Genomic DNA, 22628 nt, shown 5'->3' on the forward strand with positions numbered 1-22628 from the left:
TGTAGATGTTGTTGTGTGTAAGAAAAAAACTATTTCCTCCACCCCCAGTGTCCAGCAAGACTGTCACATAAATACTCTCACTCTGAAGTCTTAGAAAGAAAAGTAAACACCAAGCTCCCTGGAAGACAGAGCTTGGCATTCGACCTCTGTCTTTGAAATAACAGCAAATGTGACAAGATAAGAGAACGATTTACAGGCCTGTTTACAGAAAGAAGCTCTTGTGGAAGAATACGAGGGAGTGTGAAAATCAATTACTACTTGTGAGAGACAAACTGAACTTGGATAGCCTAAAACAAATAAAGCCAGCAAATAGAAAGCCAGACAATGAGAGTTACAAACCACAATGCCAATGTTTAGCAGAGGGTGGAATGCATTACCAGAGAAGGCTTCTGAATGTTCCCAATATATCTTTAGCTAGCCAGACAGCTACGCTGTCTGGTAGGCTTCGGCCTAAAAAGAATAGTGTTCAGGTTTCTGTGCCACGCATTAAAAGCTATCTACCAAATCGACCCAGATTACTTATCACAAACATTTCCCATCTTTACACCTTTTTGTTGGCTACATTCATCAAAGGCCCTATTGGGCAGGGTCAAGCTGTCATTTTCAGGTGGTAAATCTTTTTCGGTTAAGGCTGCAAAACAGTGAAATGAGCTCCCTCTCAATCTTCATAAGATCTTTTTCTTACTGAATTTCTGGAAAGCCTTGAAGACCTAGATGTCAGGAATTTGGGCTCTTTCAATGCTACCCCGGACTCTTTGATTCTCAGTTCTAGTGCCAGGACATATTTTGGGTTAAAGGCCTGAACTTTAGAAATTCTCTAACATGAACTACCACCTCTCACCCACCCACGCTGCACCTGACTCTCACCCATCCACCACTGCACTATCACCTCACTGCCACCCTCACAACTAAATTATCATCCCACCTCAAAGTGCTAAAGTACCAACCAATATAACCGCAATATGACCCCTCCATCACTGCACTAACACGCCAACAAAGGATTAATACTTCTCACCACCACCTCCAACCTCAAAGCATCGTAACCCTAAAGCCAAATTACAGCTCCACGTGCTGCTCACCCACCATGAGGCCTCTCGGTAAAATGCCCAGCACCAAATTTAAACACCTCAGCCCCATACTACCATTCCCTGCGTTACTCTACTACCAGAAAATAAATCCAGCACTCTATAACCACTACATTAACTCACAGCACCAAGCTACTATCCCTGTTCCTTTGGGCAATCCTCAGCCTACACAGCCCTGTCCTACTCAGGAACACATTATCACCTTTCAGCAAAGCACTACCACTCACAACATTGTTCCAGCCCTCAAAGCACCACATTACCACACTACACAGTCCACATTACCAACATTCTCTACTGAACTACCATTATCAAATATCCCACCAGCACTGCACTACCTCCCTTACACCAGGCCTATCCTTCCAGTGCCACACAATTATTCCCTCCAACTTCACTACCAATCTCAGGCATCACACTACCCCCAAAGCACTAATGTCGCCACCATAATGCACTACTATCTCACACCATAGCACCAGCTCACATTCACACAGCATTGCAATTTGACCTCCCAATGCCACACTTCACTGCACTCCCACTCCGCTGTACTCACCACACCTCTGCACTACCAACCCAAATCATTGTCATACCACAGAACCTCCATTTAAAGCAGCATCATACTACTTCCTCCACAACACAGCACTAACAGCTTCCTCATCGCTTTTCAACTGCCCCTACTACTACACTACCCTCTGTAAAGCTGTACTCTTCAGCAAAATAACACACTACGTCTCTCCAGGATGCATGCACTACCTGCTAATGACTTGTCAATCCCCCCCAACCCAATCGCCCTCACCACCAGGCAGTCCTCTTACAGAAACACAGAAGCTCCCCTAGCACCTAACTACTAACCAGCACTATTCTACCCCTCACAGAACTGCGCTACCAGCCAGCTTTGTCAAATAACGACCACATATCAGTGCACTACTGCCACGGTATCAATCAGAACACTGCACTACCACGTCACACTAATGCATTCCCAAGCGCAGCACTATGACTTCACATCTCTAAACAAACACCCCAAATCACCCGCTGCGGCGGAATAGCCGCCGCAGCGAAGGGGTTAAAGGGAGAACAAAACAATAAATATTTTCTAACATCAAAGAAGACACAAAAGAAAGAGGGAGAATCAAAGAAGAATTAGAGGAAGAATGAGAGAAAGAAATGTCTCAAGATGAAAAAGATCAGCCATCCAAGAAATATAATAGCCAAAGATGTGGCATGTAATTGATAATGAACACTTCAAAAGAGGAGTCTAAGGAAGAGTCCTGGTCATCTAGGCCAATCGAGTTACAGAAACAACAAGGAGCTTGGTGCTTCATGGAGTGTCAAGCCTCACAGACACCTCTGTAGAGGTATCAATCAGTGACAAAGCCCACGAAGGTAGCACTAACAATAATGGATGCAGGTGGAAAGTGGAAGACACAAACCGCAGATCTGTCAAATCAATCTCATCTTGGAAAACAGAGGGAATTGCATGCAAGAAACTCAAAACAAAAGGAAAGAGTTGAGAGACAGCAAGCCATCTCACAAGGGAAGAACGAAGACTAGACCCACATGGCTTGAAAAGGCAAAACAAGTAACACTTAATGACATCTACAGCAACTGTCAAACCAGAATGAGAAACAATGAATTGCTAAAATCGGAGTAACACTCTTAAATTCCAAGCAATGTCTTAGGGTCAGTGGTTCTTAACCTGTGGTCCATGCGCCCCTGGGATTCGACCACACCTACTCAGAAGGGACAGGACTACTAGTAAAATTAAAGAATTTTAACAGATGAATAAACTATATATGCATAAAAAGGCAAAAACTCTGCAAACATGAAGACATTTGAAATTTGAGTCCAAAAAGTAAGTTGGTAGCATTATCTTGATTTATGGGAGCTTTGCAAGTACAGCAAAGAGAATAGAGTACGGACGATTGGTGGCCTTCATTGAAGCACTTGTAAGCACCAACAAAAAGAGAGCATGCAATAGAGTAAAAGAGTCAATGCTATTTGCTAGTGTCTAGTACATCACTTTATCTTTTAGAAAAAAAAGCACATGTTAAAAAGCGCCAACCTTTCAATTAAATCAAATTACGATTTTTTTTGCTTGTGAACTAAATAAAATAAGTCCTAATTTGTGTACTGATTTGATGTATGCTCGTTTCTGCATTTGTGTGTACTATTTGAGGTTCAAATCATAGAAATTGTTTAGGCGGGGTCCGCGGCTTTCAGTAGTGATTCAGTTGTGGTCCACAGAAGTCAAAAGGTTAATAAGCGCTGCTCTAGGTGGAAAAGCATCTAGGAACAGCCATAGGTGATGGCTAGAAAACTACGTAAATACTCAAGGAGCGCTTCATTAGAGTCAGTTCAATTAATGGACTCTCCAAACAAATTCAAGGCATCTTTTTCATAGGAAACCACTGGAGAAATCCGATTGCAAGAGCATGTCATCCCAATCTCCCAGGTCAACACAATTAAAAGTCACATAAAAAAAAATAAAGAAAACACCCGTATAGACATCCTCCGAAATACACCTCAGAATCAGAGAACAACTTCTTTCAGTTTGAGGCACGCACATCATACTCCAATGATTCACATCAACTTCCAGCTATATCACCCAACAAGTCGCACCACCTGGAGCAACACAAAAAGATGCAGAAGCACATTGCACCTTGCACAGCAAGAGAAGCAGCTTGACTGCAGGGGCAGTTTCTCCATTAGGGCTCAGGGGCTGCGCCCCTCTGAAATTCCTACACAATTACATAAAAACATATTAAATAGATTGATTTAGTTAGAGATATGATTGCATCTCTAAATAATTTGATGTATTTAAGTCTGGGCTGGGCTGTCTGTTTCAGGCTGCCGGCCCAACCTCGCTCTGAAGCAGGAGACGGAAGCCAGGTATTAAATCAACTTTTTGAACTGTGATGCAAGACAAAGGGCTTTCTGTTTAAAAGCCCTTCCTTGCCATTGTGGTCTATAGTTGTATGTACTCTGTAGGCCAGTGGCGCAATCAGCATCATGGGTTCGGGCATCGGAGACTTCATCCCTGCGTGACTTCAGACGTCTGTCCTTCAAAGGCATAGATCCCACCCTTTTATCATACATGAGAGTGGATGCAAACACGCTTGATCCAGTGCCTTGTTCTCAGTAATGGTAAGTGTTTATAAGCTAATGTTGTGTTAAGTATATTGTGCAGAGACCCCTCATCACGCTAACCTCCCTCGCTGTGACACCCCAGGCCCTCGCTGCAGATTGCTGGCTCAGTTACAAGTGGAGCTGCTGTATTTGTTAATTGTTCCCCAGCGAAATAGATCCGAATAAGAGTAATGTTCTTGGTCCCTTGCGAAGTTGAACCAAATATTTGAGTCAAATAAGATGAGGCTTACAGTGGCCTGTTCTCTGATGTATGACATTAAAACAGGCCCTGAGTACATGCCCCTAAGTTAACACTGATGCCAAAAACATGGATCCACTTGCAAACAATGAATGTTAAAAACGTTAACCCCTTGTGTGCTCATGACGAGGTCAGCTCGTCATGAGCTCCGGTGCTCATGACGAGTCATGACCGCGCCCGTTCCGTGGAACGCTCGCATGCTGGGCTGATTCCCCTGCTGTGCTGAGCGTTCCATTGGAGCGGGTGTGGCCATCAGCTCGTCATGAGCACCGGAGCGCCGTAGCTCATGACGAGCTGACCTCGTCATGAGCACCGGAGCGCCGTACGCACTCCCCTGCCCCCCAGCACAGCAAGAAAAACAGCCCCGCATGGAAGGGGTTAAGGGAATGCATTTCAGTGATTTAGTTCCTCTCTTATTTCACATACTTTGCTTAACCTTTTCCGTGCGACCGCGTTTCCCCCTCCGGTGCTGGGCCCTAATAGAAACGGGCGTGGTCATGACGGAACGGTTCCGTCATGAGCACAGCTTAACCGACGCTCATTACGGAACCGCTCCGTCATGAGCACCGAAGGGGTTAATCTTGCATTCCCCAAGAGTTAGCTATTTTATAATTTTGTTATCTGTATTTTTTTCTGAGCATATTTTGAGGCTTGAGCCATGCCAGGTGTTTATAAAGGGCTTTGATTGAGCGCGCAGGCGCTAAGGCTGAAGCTAAAAAAATGTGTGTATCAGTGGCTTGACTCTCTGCATAGCACACAGAACTATGTTTATGTATTCCATTTGCAACTGAAATTCTGTGGATATGTGTTTTAAGGGGGGACACAAATGTCAAAATATTTGCAAGGAAAAAGAAGAAAATGAGAGTGCTTAAATTTAAGGGAATGCAATGCATGTTTGGAGGGGGTGAAGTGACAGAAATGCAAGGAAGTGCATTCGGGGAAGAGTGAAAAGAGGATGCTGAAGAGGAAAGCGAGGTGGTTGAAGATGTGCAGATGAACAACATATGCAGAAAAAAAATACACATATCTAACATAAAGCACACATAACTGAAGGCCAAAACTCGTTCTATAGGCCTCAATGCTATTTAATTCACAGACTCACAGTTTCCGAATTGAAACATTCCCAATGTTAATTATTCAGAACATTGTTGTAACTCATTTATCTTAAACAGCTAACACCCATTGACAAAGCCAATCGTACTAACAGGCTTTAGGTGTGGTTGTTGTGTCATTTATCTGGATACAATTACTTCTCAGAGAGAAACTAAAATACCGGTCAAATGGCACGCTATGGGAATAACAAAAATTTGAAATGTTCCTTTATAGAGAGCTGCCACTATTTTCATCCCACTTAAAGACCTGCCTGCACCTATTTATATAGGACTGGTTGCATCCAGCAACTGTGGGTGCTTCTCGAAGTCAGGTTACAGCATATTTTTCCAAAGTTATTACTGCATCCAGTGCAAGACACTGAGCAAGCATACATTTTAAAGGGATAAGGTTGTCATGCAGTACAATTTAGAAAATTACAGTTACTGTTGAACATCTTAATTCAGGAAGATATGGGGTAGTTTTAATGTATTTAATATTTAAAGACTGTACGTTCCCACTGCATTATAAGCCTTACTTTATCGCTACATTCATTTGCTTTAAAATGCACCATTTACCATTTTTATTTTCATTCTTTTCTTGGGAGAGGGACTTACCCTGGACCCCAGCTTTTTCCATTGGACTTGTTCACATCGCTCGCAATATAAAAGTCTTACCCAACGTTTACGCCCCACCACTTTCAAATGTCACCAGCCCCCAATACTTGACTGACTCGTCTAACCTTGAGTTGGCAAGACCGAATTTGTGGAAAGACACCAAATGATTTTATGTGGGAGATGCCATCTCCACCACTTTTAAATGTCACCAGCCACCACTACTTGACTGACTCATCGATCCTTGAGTTGGCAAGACCAAATTAGTAGAAAGACACGAAAAGGTTTTATGTGGGAGATGCCATCTCAGTGATGTGTCGCTTTTCTTGAAGGGTGGGGGACACTAGGACCCTGGGTCTGCCAGTTACCAGCTGAGTAAAGGAAGGAAGGCAGGAGCACAAAGGACATTACGACATAGGGAAGACCATCAGAGGCTGCATGGGTGGAGAAAAGATCCCCCAGAAGTGGAAGGAATGTATGTAAGAGGTATTTCATAACAAAGCAATAGGTTAGCATCTAATACGTGTCTATGATCATTTCATACTACAGTTAGAACATTATATAATTTCCCTCACTAGCAAAGCAATAATGGAGCAGACACCATCAAACTAGTTCACTTTTTCCACTGGGTGTTGCAATGTGCCACATTATGTAGCTTTAAGTGGGATGAAAAAACTGGGGGCTCTCTTGAAGGGTCGCAGCCTATGTAATTAGGTTGTGTCTTAAAACCACCACAGCTAAAAACCTGTGCTTAGCATAGAGTGCCGCTCCACTGGTATTTTGCTGTGTCTTTCATCGCATCCAGATATATAATACATCAAGAAACATTATACCTAGACAAAGCCAGGCTATTGGCTTTGCCAATGGTTGTTAGCTGCATAAGATAAATAAGTAACAACTATGACTTCGTTGTATATAACATTGAAAATACTTCAGTTCAGAAATGATGAGACTGTGAAATACCTACAACGAGTATCTTTGAACTTGCATCAAAGGCAGTGAAGAGTGGCACTGCTGCAGAGTTAAGATTTTTTTCCGCCTGAAATTTGGAGAGCCCGATAGGGACCCGTCTCAGCACCTGCATTTTAGCACCGGCAAGACCGGCCTCACTTAAAGCCCTGAGTACACTACAAATACAATGTGTGCTCTTCAGGCTCTAGCGTGCTCCAGCGGTCAATCCTGGACGTGGAAGGTGGCTTATCTGAACTTCAAATAGATAAATAATGCTACACACAAATCATTTCTCTGGTGGTGTGCTCACTTTAGGCAGGCTAACTCTCCGTTTTATGTTCCCTGAGAGACATTCGTAATTTCAGCTCTGACAGAATCAGTAAACCAGGTCCTAAAACCACAGACCTCTATGATGAATGTAAGCCATATCCACAGTTGAACAAATGCACGTGCCCCGTCGAGGAATGCTCTCGACGCCTCAGACTCACCTTTTCTTGCCAGTGCAGTATGCCAATTATGATCAAGATGAAGACGCAGACGCCAATCAGCGCGATGGCGGTGAGCAGCACGATGTTACTCGGGGTCAGGTACAGCTTGACGCTCCAGCTGCAGGGGAGAGAAGCAGAACCGTTGGAACGGGGACGCCCACGCGCTGCGTGATCACAACAAATTGCAGTACACGTGGCAATCAGGCAGGGCGCGAGGAGTGCAGCGGGAGCGCGTGCCCCATTGCATTACTGTAATAGCTGCAGCAGGCTCTAATGTCTGGGAGGGCAGTTCTGCGAGACCAAACACGTTAAGGGCAATCGTGGGCTTGTCATGGTCACAAAGACACACTCACAGGCTGCCTATTCATCCAAATAAGTTACAATTATATGATCACCATTGAAATCGTACCTGGAGCAAAAGGAGGATCCCAAAACATTTAGACCTGGGTAATGCTCTGGATGGACAATTTTTAGTTTTAATAGTAACAATAATACCAACAGTTTCAATAACAACACCAACAACAATACTACCCCCGTTTGTTTATACTGTGTTTTCACTGTCCTTTAATGTGCTACCCAAGCATCAAATCCAGAGTACGTTGCATACTGATTTCTGCAAAGGCAATAGTTGTTTATTAAGTGATCGTACAATGTTCTCACTCCAGGCCCTCCAACCTAAGATGTTTCGGGTGAACCCAGACCATCAAATTCAATCTGGGGGGTTTGCTTGACAGACGAATATGGCGGCCACAGGCTGAGCGAGCTCCGCGTCACCCGCCTCGAGATCCTGTGACATGCCTTCCATCCAGTGACTGTAGGCTGCGCCCCACCCATGGCGTGGAGGCGAAAATACCGCCCACTTTGACCCATCTCTCGAACACCGTCAGGTGAACAAAGCAAGTAACCTCTACCCACTCTAGATGAGGCCCATTAATCCAGCCTTCTGTCTATCTAGTCTCCATCCTTTAAGCTTGTCATGCATCCATCTTTCAATGTTTCCACCTATAAATCCATCCTTTCACCATTCCCATCCATTTACCCGCTCCTCATTACAGTCTTGCATCTGTCCTTCTACTCACACTTCCAACCATTCCTCCATACTTTTACCCATTCATCCATCTATTCGTTTTCATCCATTCACCAATTTACAGTCCTTTTATCAATCCACCAATTCATCCTTATATCCAGCCGTCTATTCATCCATCCACCCATTCATCCATCCTTTCATCATTACAGACACTTTCTTTCACCCACCCATGTAAATCTTGTTTCGCCCTTCCATCCATCAGCCCTTTTATCCTTGCATTCATCCTTTCATCCACTGTTCCTTCCTTATTTTTACGTCCTTCCTTTTTTGCTCTTCCTTCCAAACCTCTCTCCCACTCCCTCTTTCATTCCCTCTCTTTCTCGTAATTTCTTTGCTGTGGTTAACTCCTGATCACTGTAATGTTTATCGTTTTCCTTTACTTTTGATTTTGTAATAGATTTTGTCTGCAGGGCTGCAGCCAGCACAGTTTCATAAATAAGTATATTTGTCAACACCACCCTGCTTTAGCTGTGAAAGAAGGGGGTTCGCAATACCACTGAGGCGAAAGACAAAGAGGAGTCGCCAGAGGTCTGGGGTGGTGTGGATAGCCCTGTGACTGCCTAAAGCATCTGGTGTGAGCGTTGAGGCCTCCGGGGCAGCGGCGGAGGATGAGACCCGCTGAAAACTCCCAAGGCTGTGGCTGGGTCCCAGCAGTGGCCACAAAGAGCAGAGGCTTAGGTGGTAAAGGCTGGCAAGGAAGTGAAAGCCCCATGGGGGACCAGGAGTGAAGCGTCTTGAGTCGGCACGCCACTCTGAGGCCGCTGGGGCCCATGAATGCAGCCGGGCCATCAGCCTGCTAAGAGGATTCCAAATGCGCCAACGTGGCCCTTGGAGAGTCCCCACTGGTGAGAGAGGTCATGTAGGGCAGGACAGCTTGGGGGGTATGGACTAACCTTGATGCAGCAACGAAGGACCGGACGGAGGTCTGACAAACGGGCCACTGGGGCAGCCTACTGCACCCAGCTGGGTGGACTGGGGTAACCCAGTGGGAAGCCCTCCTGGACAGGCCGTGGACTTGGAAGGGAGTCAGCTTTCCTGACATTGCCTTGGGGCCCTACTGATCCAGCTGGTTGGAGCCTGCCCGTGGCTGTGGAAACATGAGAGATTCTGTCCGCTCGTGCCATCTCAGTGGCCCCCTTGCTGGGTTGAGGGCAGGTAGGTTAGTTCAACCTAGGCGTATCTGTCTGAAGAAACACTGCATAAGAACGAACATCATTGCTAAGGATCAAATCCCCCCAGCAAGCAGAGCACATTAGATACATTTGCCCATGCCCATACATTTGCAACACTACCCACTCCCAGACCAAAACATCTTCTGGGGAAAATTCTGAAGGGGGCTTAGAACCCAGCAGAGCAGCAACCAATACCTCCAGGATTTTGGCAACAATTGACTACTCCCAGAATGCACTGGAGGCCAAAATAGGCGTGGTGGGGCGCCAACATAACGCTACTGTGCCACAACCCTTTCCAAGCTGTGGACAGGATCTCAGAAGCAGAGCTTCGGGTGTCTGGGTTGGAGGACACTGGAGCTGAAATGAAAAAGACAATAATATGACTAGCAACGATGTCCAAGGAACTGGCAGCAAGGATGAAAGAGACAGAAGGGAGGACCCGACAGAACTATCTCTGGTTCGTGGGCTTCCTGGAGGGGGTGAAGGGGCCTCCCCAGAGAGGTTTCTTGACTGATGGCTATGCTTCATTACACCTGCAGACTCTTTATCCCCCTGCTTCATCATTGAAGGGGCACACAGGGCCTTGGTGCAGCAGCCACAGCCATGAGTGCCCGCCAGGCCAGTGATCATCTGGTTTCTGAACTACAGGAATACCATCCTGCATTACACCCACTCTCAAGATGCTCTACTATTCCAGTTATATAAAGTCATGATCTTCCCAGATTACATCAGAATGGTCCAGCGTCAGCAGAAATCAGTTGTCGGACCTCAACATCTGCTACTTGCTTCTGTACCTGGCAAAACTCAGAAGAGTTTCACCCCGCCGTTTGGAACGGCAGGCCCCACGGGGAAAATCCCAGCTTTCTTGAGACAGGTCCAGCTATCAAAGACACAACAGTAATCCCTCACGCTCCTCCTGGAGCAATAAACTATCTGCGTCATACCAACAGCGAGAAGCCGAGGGGCGATGTTCCAGGTCTGTAGCCCAGAGACAGAGAAAGCAAGCAGCGGGACTGAACCCCCCGGGTCACAGGGGGCCTGATGGATGTCGTTTTGCTATTACCATCATTGAGGATCTTCAGCAGATCGAATGGACAAGATACTTACCTTCAGTAATGCCTTATCTGGTATAGACATAATCTAGCCACGGATTCCTTACCTCAGAATTTCCCAGGCGTCAGACTGGATCCGGAAGATTTTTTTTTAGCAATACCCTTGTGCGCCAGTAGGTGGCGACATCCATCTCCGCGTGATGTCGTCAGCGTCGTCTCCACTGTTGTGACATCTGCTTCACCTATATAGGCGCCACCTTGGCTCACTGACATCAGTTATTTTAACGACTGTCCACGCCAGAAGCGCAGAGCCATGAAGTGCAGACATTGGTGTGTGAACAGCTAGGGCCCGAAAGCGAACAGCTCTGACCCTAAAAACCTTTCCATAGTGCAGGGAGCGTGGGTGGGTTGGTAAGGTATCTTCGGCTAGATTATGTTTCTACCAGATAAGGCGTTACCGTAGGTAAGTAACTTGTTTATCTGATAGAGACATCCAGCCGCAGGCTCCTTACCTTAGAATAGATACCCAAAGAATACCATCCCCGGAAGAGGGACTGTAGACAAGTTTAGACAAGGAAGTCCTGCAGGGTAGAGCGGCCAAAATGCAGTCCCTGGGGACATGAGTGCCCAGGCTGTATTGCTTGGTGAATGTGTGCAGTGATGCAGTGATGCCCATGTTGCTGCCTGACAAATGTTGAGGACTTGAATTCCACATTGCAATGCCGTAGTAGCAGCCTTAGCTCGAGTAGAATGAGCCCTTAAGCCTTCCACATACCCCAGGAAGAGTTGGTCGTCCACTCAGAACTCTGGTGCGGGAAAGGTAGAAGGATAACTCTCTATTTGGGTCCAGACGATGGAGTCGCTCCTTTTGTTTAGAGGTGTGTGGAGGAGCGTAGCAAGTGGGAAAGCTGACAGATTGCCCCAAGTGTAAAGTTGTTATTACTTTTAGTAAGAAAGAGGCCCAAGTGCGAAGCACCAACTTATCAAGAAAGATGGCCAGGGAAGGAGGCTTAGATGACAGAGCCTGCAATTCGCTCAGCCTTCTGGCGGAAATTTGGCCACTAAAAAGGCTGTTTTGATGGTAAGCAGCCGGAGAGGGCAGTTGTATAGAGGTTCGAACAGAACACACATCAGTCAGGTGAGAACCAAATTAAGGTCCCACTGAGGCATGATAAAAGGGGAAGATGGAAACATATGTACAAGCTCCTTAAGAAATCTATTTACAATAGGGGATTTAAATTAAGAGGGTTGGTATGGCAGCCTTAAGAAGGCAGACAGGGTGGAAAGGTACCCTTTGAGAGTGCACAAAGCAGAGCTGCTAGGCAAGGGTCAAAATAAAGAGAAGGACATGAGAGAGGGCAGCAGAAAGAAAATCAATGGATCGGTCTGTACAATACTTTACAAATTTGTGCCACCGGCAAGCGTACATGGACTTGGTAGAGGGACGCCTGGCTGCCAAAATACCATACAGACTTTGGGAGGAAGGTCGAATGCTGTCAACTGCCACAGCTCAATCTCCACACAAGAAGCCGTAGAGTCGACAGGTTCCGGTGGAGGACCCTCCCCTGCTGCTGCAACAGAAGATCCTCCTGAAGGGGCAGCCTGATCGGAGGATCGATGATCAGTTGGAGAAGTTCGGGATACCAAAATCCCCAAGCTCAGTCTGGAGCCACAAGAATGCAGAGGCCTCTGATCTCCACCTCTCCCAGATGGTCTCTCCATCCCAGGAGTGACACATCTCTTACCACGGTTAGATCTGATTGGGAAAGTAAGAGGAGTCTGCTGCTGACCGATTCACAGTTTGCTAACCACCAGTGCAGATCTTCTGCATTTCTCTCCGAGATCTGGACCATGGCAAAGAGTTTCCTCTAATGCTGCACCCACTGGAACTTTAAGTTCCACTGCAGAGCCCACATATGCCAGCAGGCATGTGTCATAAGTAACCCTAGGCAGAGTTGGCAGAGTGCCGTTATGTGGAATTCCACAGAGTTTTAAAAAAACAGTGTAACTCCGCTCTGCTCCACCCTCTCACACTTAAAAATTGTTTTTAAAAAAATCACTTACCTGCTCAGGAGGTCTCTCCTTGCCTTCCTCGTCTGTAGCCAGCACTACGGTGAACATCTTGCGAGGACTGCGCATGTGTATGCACAGTCCTCGCAAGACGTAAAACGTAGGAGTTTGAGGACGGTGAGGAGGAGAGACCACGGCCAGGAGGAGGGCAGCCAGGAGACGCCAGAGCAGGTAAGTTGTGTTTTTTTTAAAACTATTTTTTAGATGTGGGGCGGTGGGCAGGGGCTAACTCTGCTCCACTGCGGAGTCGGAGTTTTGCCTGAACTCCGCGTTCCCAATGGAACGCAGAATTGGCAAAACGCCGCTGGCGGAGTGGAGTTGGCCACCCGGGCTTAGTCATAAGCAGGAGGCCACGAGTTCCAGCAACCTTAGAGTTAGGAGGATGAGTTCGAAACTGCACTTGTGTCCAGAACAGCTCAGATGAAAGGGAGCATCTGAGTAGGAGTCAGGTGTGACTTCAGCATGTTGATAGCGAACCCCAGTGAGTGCAGGAAGTCCGCCATAGTCTGTAGGTGGGAAACACCCGACTTCAACAGCCAGTTATCGAGATAGGGGTAGAATAGTACCCCTAATCATTGCAGATGAGCTACAACCACCACCATCACCTTGGAGAACACCCAAGGGGCACTGATAAGGCAAAAAGGGAGCCCGGCAAACTGAAAGTGCCTGCATGCCATGGTAACAGGGCGGGTAAAGATGCGGCTGGAAGCCTCTTCAGTGGCCACAAAAGGAGCGAAAGGCAGACTGGGATTAGCAGGGAGCCATCAAAAGGCCCAACGACCTGCCCACTGCTCTGTCATCCTGAAGTGCTCCAGAGTGGAGTCCACCTCGTCTCCAAAGAGACAGGAGCCATCAAAAGGCATGCCCATAAGCAAAGCTTGGACATCCCCTGAAAAGCCAGGGCAGGCTAAGGTCCAGGGCCTCAACCGACCTCCTCCCCACCATAGCAAAATAGGCCCACTCCTCCATAGCCATGGTAGGAGGATAGACCATTACAGTATCTGGAGAGATGTCCAGTTCACTGGCATCTGCCAATTCCTTACACCAGTCCATGTTGGGATCTAGGGGAATGTATTCTTCACAGTCCAGTGGCCCTTCCCAATCTTCCCCTTGTTCTAGCCCATAGGAATAGAGCTCAGGCTCTAGCCCAGAGGATATGACTCCAATCAACGCTGCCAAACGATGCCCCTCTGGCTCCATATCGGAGTCAGGGTTGACAATGGGGACAGTGTTGGGAAAGTTCAAGTTAGTACAACTGACGCCAGTTTGGATCCATCCATGGATCCAAAGGGTTCGACTGGTGCCGGGGGCAGACCCTCTAGCAGGGAACCAGTAGGGTCACCTCCCAAACCCGCGGGGCCCAAAGGCATGCCAGCAGGGACGGACCATCCAAATAGGAGGTGCATAGCCTCATCAAATTTGTGGAATTGAGCGGGTGTCCTCGCGGCTCAAGAAATGGGATATCATAGGCATCTCGATGCTAAGCGACTTAATGGAGTGCAAGGTTCTCAAATCCTACAATACCAAACAAGAAGTGTTTGACCTGCATCGCAGTCAGTTCTACCATTATTTGCAATACCTGCATGCACTATCCCCCTACATTTCGGATCTGGAAGATCTCCCCAAATTTAACCCATTAGAGGCGAAGCTGCTCATGGGTGAACATGGGGATCATAAAGTGGCGCAGGTTTACTGCACGATAATTAATAATATGGCTGGCTCCTTTCACTCCCTTCCGACGCCTGGGAATGAGATCTGAGCTCCCTCACAGATGAGGATTAGACTAAGTTGAGGGAAGCTCCGAGGCACTAGGCAATATCATCCAGGGTGCACCTGATGCAATTAAAGCTTCTCTACAGGGCTTATTCTACCTGACAAAGACTATGGAGGATGGAGGCGATATACTCCTTAGCTAATCTTTATTGCTGGTGGTGGGCGACCTCTTACACACGACCTGGAGATGTCATCCATTATTATCATTTTGGTCATGGGTGCCTTCCTGCCTAGGGTTGGTCCTGGAATGGACAATACCATATGACCCCAAACTCGTCGTACTGCATGTCAACTTCAACCTGGATAACAGCAGGCACAAGCTCACATTACTTTGTTTGGGGTTGACAGTGACTATATGGAATATTACATGCCATTGAAGGGAGGAAGGCCCTCCAATGGTGGAGGAGAGGAGATGGGGATGGACTATTACACAAATATGGAAAAAACAGTCTATGAAGCCAGGGGATGTCCCCAGATGTATGTGAAACTGGGGGGGGACTGGGCTGAGTTAGCAGCATGCGACTCTCACCGGGAGTCACCAGGGGTAGAATGCCAGAGACTGAAATTCACACCTACCGATGAAGGCCAGTGGCCCTGGATGAGTTGGCTGGGGCCATGTTCTGTCTTAGAAATAATCCCAGAGACATTGAAGAGGGGAAGAAGTGGGGTGCCCAGATACTATGTGCCTTAGTTTCCCTTCCCTTTAGTTCAGTGTTGCTTTAATTTGTTATATTGCACTTGATCATGTACTTTATCTTATAAATCCTAATAATATGTGTTCATATTCAGAATTTTTTTTCATGAATCTAGAGGCAGTTACTCTTCAAAAGAGGGATATATTAAAAAAAATTGACTTTCAGCTAGCAAGATGAATTAATTTAGGAATATGACTGATTTGATATCTTACCATACTAAAAACAAGCATTTGCAATGCAATCGGTCTCGCCTTTGGGACCTTTTACCTATTTAGTTATGCAGCACATTAGACTGGGAGCTGAAACATCTACTGTTCTGTAACATTAAGGGAAAGTAAGCACCAAACTGGGTGACACGCCATGTACTGGAACATATGGAGAGAAATATTGCCTTTCAGCGGGAAATGGTTTAGTCCAAAGCTCTGTTTTTAATATAAAATCAGAGCCTTCGGTGGTCATATCACTGAAAATACAGGATTTTAAAACAAAATATCATTGGCTATGGGTGCTCGTGGAAGACAATTTCTATGGACTGGAATCTAGGGAATGCTAAAGTGATTCTGGTATTTTACTGACCTCTGTTGGTCGTTTTGTATCAAGAAAGTTAAATAGAGGCAGTTGCCAGAAATGTTTTTAAAAAGAAAGTCCCTCAGCAGAAAGCAATTCTGGTATTTTACTGTCCTCTACTGATCGTTTTCTATCAAGAGAGTTAAATAGAGGCAGATGGACAAGCAGAAAGCAATTCTGGTATTTTACTGTCCTCTACTGGTCGTTTTCTATCAAGACAGTTAAATAGAGGCAGTTGCAAAGAAAAAAAAGTCCCTAAGCGGAAGCAGACACGTCCTAGGGATGATCTCCAGAGCCCACAAAGTACATACACATATAAGTATATACTAAAGTATATACAAGAGATCTCGAATGCTCGACCTAATAAGAGTTTTACCTTTTGTGGCCCCACAAAATGTTAGGAGCATTTCCAAGAGATATTTTCAAGGATTATTTTCAATAAGAAATTAAGAGTACCTCAGAAGAAGCCCTGCCCATCAATGGAAGGGATAGGTTGAGCTCCTGTCAACTGAGGCTTGTCTAGCCTGCTGTCTGCTCTGAATAGGAATACATTGGATTCTGTGACAATGTATAGTAGACCGGAATCAAACTCTTTATATTCAAAGGTTATACAACATCCTTTGCATTTTAACTTCTTCAGAAGTTTTTCCTTATTCTTTAGCAAGGATTACTCGGAGCTTTACCACTGATGAGAAATTATCTGAACTGGGAGAATCTTATTCCCGTTTGGAGAACCTGGGGTCGCATGGGGTTTTTCAGATGGGTTTTTAGAGGGGATGAGTACTTAAGGGTTCAAGTAATGGGCCAATCTTTCAATGGACTAACTACTACTTTGTAAGGTCAAGATCAAGTGCAGAATGCGTGCAATGTAGGGTTGGGCTTTTTTAAGTTGCGGTTTGTTAGGAGTGTTTTAGTAACTGTGAGAAGCCAACCATGTAATACTCAATTTACTAAGGCATTGTTCATAAAGGAACTATTATTCATAAATCTATTTCAGCATACACATATCACTGTACATTTGTGGAAACGTGGACTAAGGAAATAAACACATACCAAGCACATTGAAGGCTGGTGGAACACAAGAAACTAAATCCTGACCGAGGGGCAAGATGGCCGCGGGCGGATTGTGTTGAGAGGTCGCACCAACTCCTCTCTCCCATCATCATCACCAGAACTAACCTGCGTATGGATTGATTGCTAACCCCCGATGGCCCCTGAACTCTGGTGGCAATCCCGAGCTGCGCTCTCTGTTGGAACTGTATTAAAAGTCCGGTTACTAGCAGAGCTTTTCTGGCTGAAGGGGAAGTTACGGGAGCTGATGAGTACCATTAGCTCTAAAAGGTCTGTACAGCACCAGCGGCAGCCACAACCACAGCCGATCAAAATGCCCTCGCGCGCTACTAAGAATGATAAAAAAGAAAAGGATAAGATTAAAGAGCAGCCAAATTCAGCGAAGAAGGTTTCGATTGAAGAGGCCGCGCTGCCAGCAAAGAATCCAGGCGCGATAAGAAAAACAGTGATCCTGCAGCAGAGAACGAAGATGGAGCAGCGGGTGAAATCTAGCGCGATCCCTGACACCAATGTGTGTAGCCCTGCCGATACGCTTTCAAGGAATGTAGGCAAAGCGGATAAAAAGCCGAAGGAAACACCATTTAGACAGCCCACCCTGTCGGAGGTTTTTACCGCTCGGTCAGCAGGGCGAAGCGGTGGTCACGGCTGCAGTAATCCTGGAGGGCCGAGTAATGGTGGAGCCGGCCTCGAGGACGCCGCGGATGCATCGAATGCGTCGCCGGTGGTTGCTAAGCAACAGCAACAGCCCGAGCAGACTATGTTGAACGAAGAGATCGCCGATTCTGGGACCCAGGATGCAGGAAGGGCTCGGGAGCAGGAGCAGAAAGAAGCAGCTCCTGATTCTATTTCGGGGGCGCAATGGCGGCATTTTGCAAAGCGAACCCGTTTTGAGAAAACTGCCCTACGCGCCTGGAGAGGTACCAGACCTGAGAACACTTTGGCAGCCTGCACAGCAACCCCTGAAAATCCTCCTACACTCTGCTGATGAAGGACAATAATCCTGAAACACCGGTGTCCAGAGTTGGCCTGCAATTTTGCATCACACATAAAATCTTTTGCAAAGCGAACCCGTTTTGAGAAAACTGCATTTACCATGATGCTCTTGAGGTACACCCGCTGGAATGGTGGAGTAGCGTGCGACCTATGGACCTTTTACTTAATACGGCTTTCTTGAGCCTTTGAGCTGACGAGCTCAGGTAACGCCCTACGCGCCTGGAGAGGTACCAGACCTGAGAACACTTTGGCAGCCTGCACAGCAACCCCTGAAAATCCTCCTACACTCTGCTGATGAAGGACAATAATCCTGAAACACCGGTGTCCAGAGTTGGCCTGCAATTTTGCATCACACATCAAATCTTTTGCAAAGCGAACCCGTTTTGAGAAAACTGCATTTACCATGATGCTCTTGGGGTACACCCGCTGGAATGGTGGAGTAGCGTGCGACCTATGGACCTTTTACTTAATACGGCTCCCTTGAGCCTTTGAGCTGATGAGCTCAGGTAACGCCCTAAGCGCCTGGAGAGGTACCAGACCTGAGAACACTTTGGCAGCCTGCACAGCAACCCCTGAAAATCCTCCTACACTCTGCTGATGAAGGACAATAATCCTGAAACACCGGTGTCCAGAGTTGGCCTGCAATTTTGCATCACACATCAAATCTTTTGCAAAGCGAACCCGTTTTGAGAAAACTGCATTTACCATGATGCTCTTGGGGTACACCCGCTGGAATGGTGGAGTAGCGTGCGACCTATGGACCTTTTACTTAATACGGCTCCCTTGAGCCTTTGAGCTGACGAGCTCAGGTAACGCCCTACGCGCCTGGAGAGGTACCAGACCTGAGAACACTTTGGCAGCCTGCACAGCAACCCCTGAAAATCCTCCTACACTCTGCTGATGAAGGACAATAATCCTGAATCACCGGTGTCCAGAGTTGGCCTGCAATTTTGCATCACACATCAAATCTTTTGCAAAGGGAACCCGTTTTGAGAAAACTGCATTTACCATGATGCTCTTGGGGTACACCCGCTGGAATGGTGGAGTAGCGTGCGACCTATGGACCTTTTACTTAATACGGCTCCCTTGAACCTTTGAGCTGACGAGCTCAGGTAACGCCCTACGCGCCTGGAGAGGTACCAGACCTGAGAACACTTTGGCAGCCTGCACAGCAACCCCTGAAAATCCTCCTACACTCTGCTGATGAAGGACAATAATCCTGAAACACCGGTGTCCAGAGTTGGCCTGCAATTTTGCATCACACATCAAATCTTTTGCAAAGCGAACCCGTTTTGAGAAAACTGCATTTACCATGATGCTCTTGGGGTACACCCGCTGGAATGGTGGAGTAGCGTGCGACCTATGGACCTTTTGCGGCATTGGCAGAGACTACACACAAAGGTGAGGTTGGAACTGGGAGCGCTGATATGATGAGCGCTATCTTCTCACTTGAGAAGGAGTTCGCTGTCTCAAAAAATACCAAGGCTACATGGGGGAGCACAGTCAGCCTCGTGAATAATGATCTATGTTTTGGAGGGGGCTCAGGGTCTCAGGAAACGGCGAAAATAGGAGATTCTGATTCAGTGCTGCCTAGTGAAGAGTCTTCTGAGGAGCGGGGTGACGATGATGAGGGCGATATGACCGGCCCTAGCTCCAACTCCTCAGACACGGATATGGGTAATGATACTACCCAGAAGAAAAGACAGGTAAAAGCAAGTAGAGGGATGAAAGGCTCCCCAGGGGGTACAGAGAAGAGGCTCCTGTGGGATTATTCAGCAACCTCTCAGACTTATCAGGAAGGGGACCCAGCCGGCTCCTCTAAACATAGTGCCCCATTTGATCTCTTATTTAGTATGCTGAAGCAAATGCAGACTGAGGCCAGATCAGTAAGCCGGAAAGCAAGACAGGACTCTAAAAAAAATTCAATTGGCATTGAAGAAAACGAATAAACTCTATGATGATCTGGTAGGGAGGGTTACTGAGGTGTGCAGAGAGGACTGGCAAATTGGAAGATAATCTTGGGAACTGGCAATCCTTTAAAACAACGCAGGAAAAGCTCTCAGAAGACCTCCAGTGGAAGATGGAAGATTTCGAAAATCGCCAAAGACGCAACAATGTTAGACTCTTGGGTGTGGCAGAAGGGCTGGAGGGCCAAGACATTAGGCGCTTTGTGATAAATCTACTGGAGGGGGCATTTCCGGAGTCCCAGTGGCAGTGGGACAGGGAAATTCAGAAGGCGCACAGGTTCCCTTTTAAACAGAAAAAGTCGTATGGCGCAGAAGGAGGTGGCCAGGCTCCCCTTCCTAGAGCTATCCTAGTTTATATTGGGAATTTTTTGCTACGGCAAGAAATTATTGACAAGGCAAGACCTGACAGTAAGAGATCTTTTGAGGGCTCCACATTTTTTGCCAGACCTGATTTTTGCCATGTGACTGTTGAGAGAAGGTGGAGGCTGAGGCAGTTGATTTCGCAATTTCAGGCTCTGGGATCAGAGGCCTATCTACTATTTCCCGCCAAACTGAAAGTGGTTACGAAAGGGGGAGTCAGAATGTTCCTTTCAGAAATTAAGGCACAGCAATATATGGAAGAGTTAAAGAGGTGTAAGGAATAAATTGAAGTAAAGTATGGATCGGGATGTGTAGAGTAGTGGTAGCAGCAGGGGTCACATGGGTGCTAATAGGATTATTGGTTGAGGGTTATCTTAAGGGGGCTGTATCTGCTGGTGGGAGGTGATGGGGGAGGGGTGCGACTGTCACAATTCAGAAACGGCCATACATAGGTCATTTATGACCTATTTGCCTGTAAAGGGGGGGGGGATAGAGGGGGTGGGCAAGGCAAGGGAGGGTTGGGTGGGTGGGGTTTTTTAAATATGGTTAAAATTGTTGTTTTTTTGATTGTAATAACACACATTCTCATTGAAGCTCAGCTACAGTATAAACAATACAGATTATACACGGAGAAGGTAGAATATGTTTATATTCTGAATAACTCCTATGATGAAGGATGGCTTATGATAAAAAGGATATTTGATATGCTTTAATGACTTGTAAAATTGCTTCAATTAATATATGTGGCCTCAACAATTCCAATTAGAGGTTGAAAGTCGCAGGATTATTGAGAACTCTCCATTTAGATCTGGTATGCCTACAGGAGACCCATATCGAGACCACACAGGTATACCTTCTGGATCAGCTGGGGTTCACGGTATTAGCAGCCAGTAAACAAGGGATTAGGACCAGAGGGGTGGCAATTCTGGGGAGAAACAGAGATGTTGTGGTTCATAGGAAGAAGGAGGATCTTTGGGGTAGGTGGGCTATAGCGGAAATTTGCTTTAAAGGGGTAAAATTTACATTGGCTACAATTTATGGTTCTACTGACGACGACCCTGATGTATGGCAGTTCATGGATACTGAACTTGCCCAGTGGCCGGAGCCCATTGTATGCTGCGGGGATTTTAACATTCACGACCCAGAAAGCTCATTTTTGGTAACGGGGGGTAGATACATAGGGAGGAAGAAAAAGACACACACAGCATTAGCAGACATGGTACAGCACAACTCTTTAGCTGACCCTTGGATGGAGCAACATCCTCACTTGGATAGCAGCACTTTCTATTCGGCCCCTCGCAAAATCTTGGTCAGATTGGATTACTTTTTAGTCTGCAATTCAATAATTACTGGTGCTCAAGTGGAAAAACATCCTAGGATTGTCTCAGATCATAGTCCTCTGGTGCTAACATTTAATATGCCTATAGCTGAGAGTAAAAAAACACGGTGGACCTTCGAACGTATCCTCCTAAAAGATGGGGCATATCAGAAACATATGGAAGCCTGGATAAAGTTTTATTGGGATATAAATAGAGGCTCAGCATCCCCAGGGGTGGTTTGGGACTGCTTTAAAGCTGGCATAAGAGGGGAGACAATGAGTTTTGTATTGGCCAAACGAAAGAGGGAAAGAATCAGAATTGAAGAAATTCGACAAAGGCTGATTGTTGAGGAAGGAAAATTAGTTACAGCTATAAGCCAGAATATCGCAATGGAGTCTATCTTACTTAAAATTGTAGCCCTCAAAGGAGAGGCCATAGAAGGATTCAGTAGGAAAGCAGCGGAGAACTATATGACCAAAAAGCAGGATGCATACGAACTGAGCGAGAGGGTTGGTCACGTCTTGGCGGTGCGAACTAGGCAGCGTATTGCTGCAGCCGATATAAAAGAGATTCTTGATTCACAGGGGGTGTCCGTTACAGACCCAGACTCGATAAGGGAAGTTTTTAGGAAATTTTATGATGATTTATACTCCTCGGATGAACTAATAAGCCAGAATGAGATAGATAGTTATCTCTGTGATATCTCTCTCCCCTGTTTGTCTCCTGAAGAAAAGGAGAGGTTAGATGCCCCCCTATGTTTGGAGGAGTTCACTTGGGCTTTGGGTAGCCTCCCCTCAGGGAAAGCAGCTGGGCCAGACCAAATCCTGATTGAATTTTATAAAGTATTTCAAAATGTTCTTTTGGTCGATATGTTTGAAATTATGGATCACACACAA

At 46.3% G+C, this 22628-nt stretch overlaps 1 protein-coding gene across 1 annotated transcript in view; it reads right to left on the bottom strand.

The window, feature by feature from the left end:
* ITFG1 (integrin alpha FG-GAP repeat containing 1) overlaps nt 1-22628 on the bottom strand; it is a 1092549-nt gene that overhangs the window by 56752 nt on the left and 1013169 nt on the right. The window contains exon 17 of the mRNA XM_078670869.1: nt 7607-7724. Coding sequence (XP_078526995.1) covers nt 7607-7724 — 118 coding nt within the window. The remainder of the gene's footprint in view (nt 1-7606; nt 7725-22628) is intronic.

This window comes from Lissotriton helveticus, chromosome 12 (genome assembly GCF_964261635.1).
Source record: "Lissotriton helveticus chromosome 12, aLisHel1.1, whole genome shotgun sequence".
Taxonomy (NCBI): domain Eukaryota; kingdom Metazoa; phylum Chordata; class Amphibia; order Caudata; family Salamandridae; genus Lissotriton; species Lissotriton helveticus.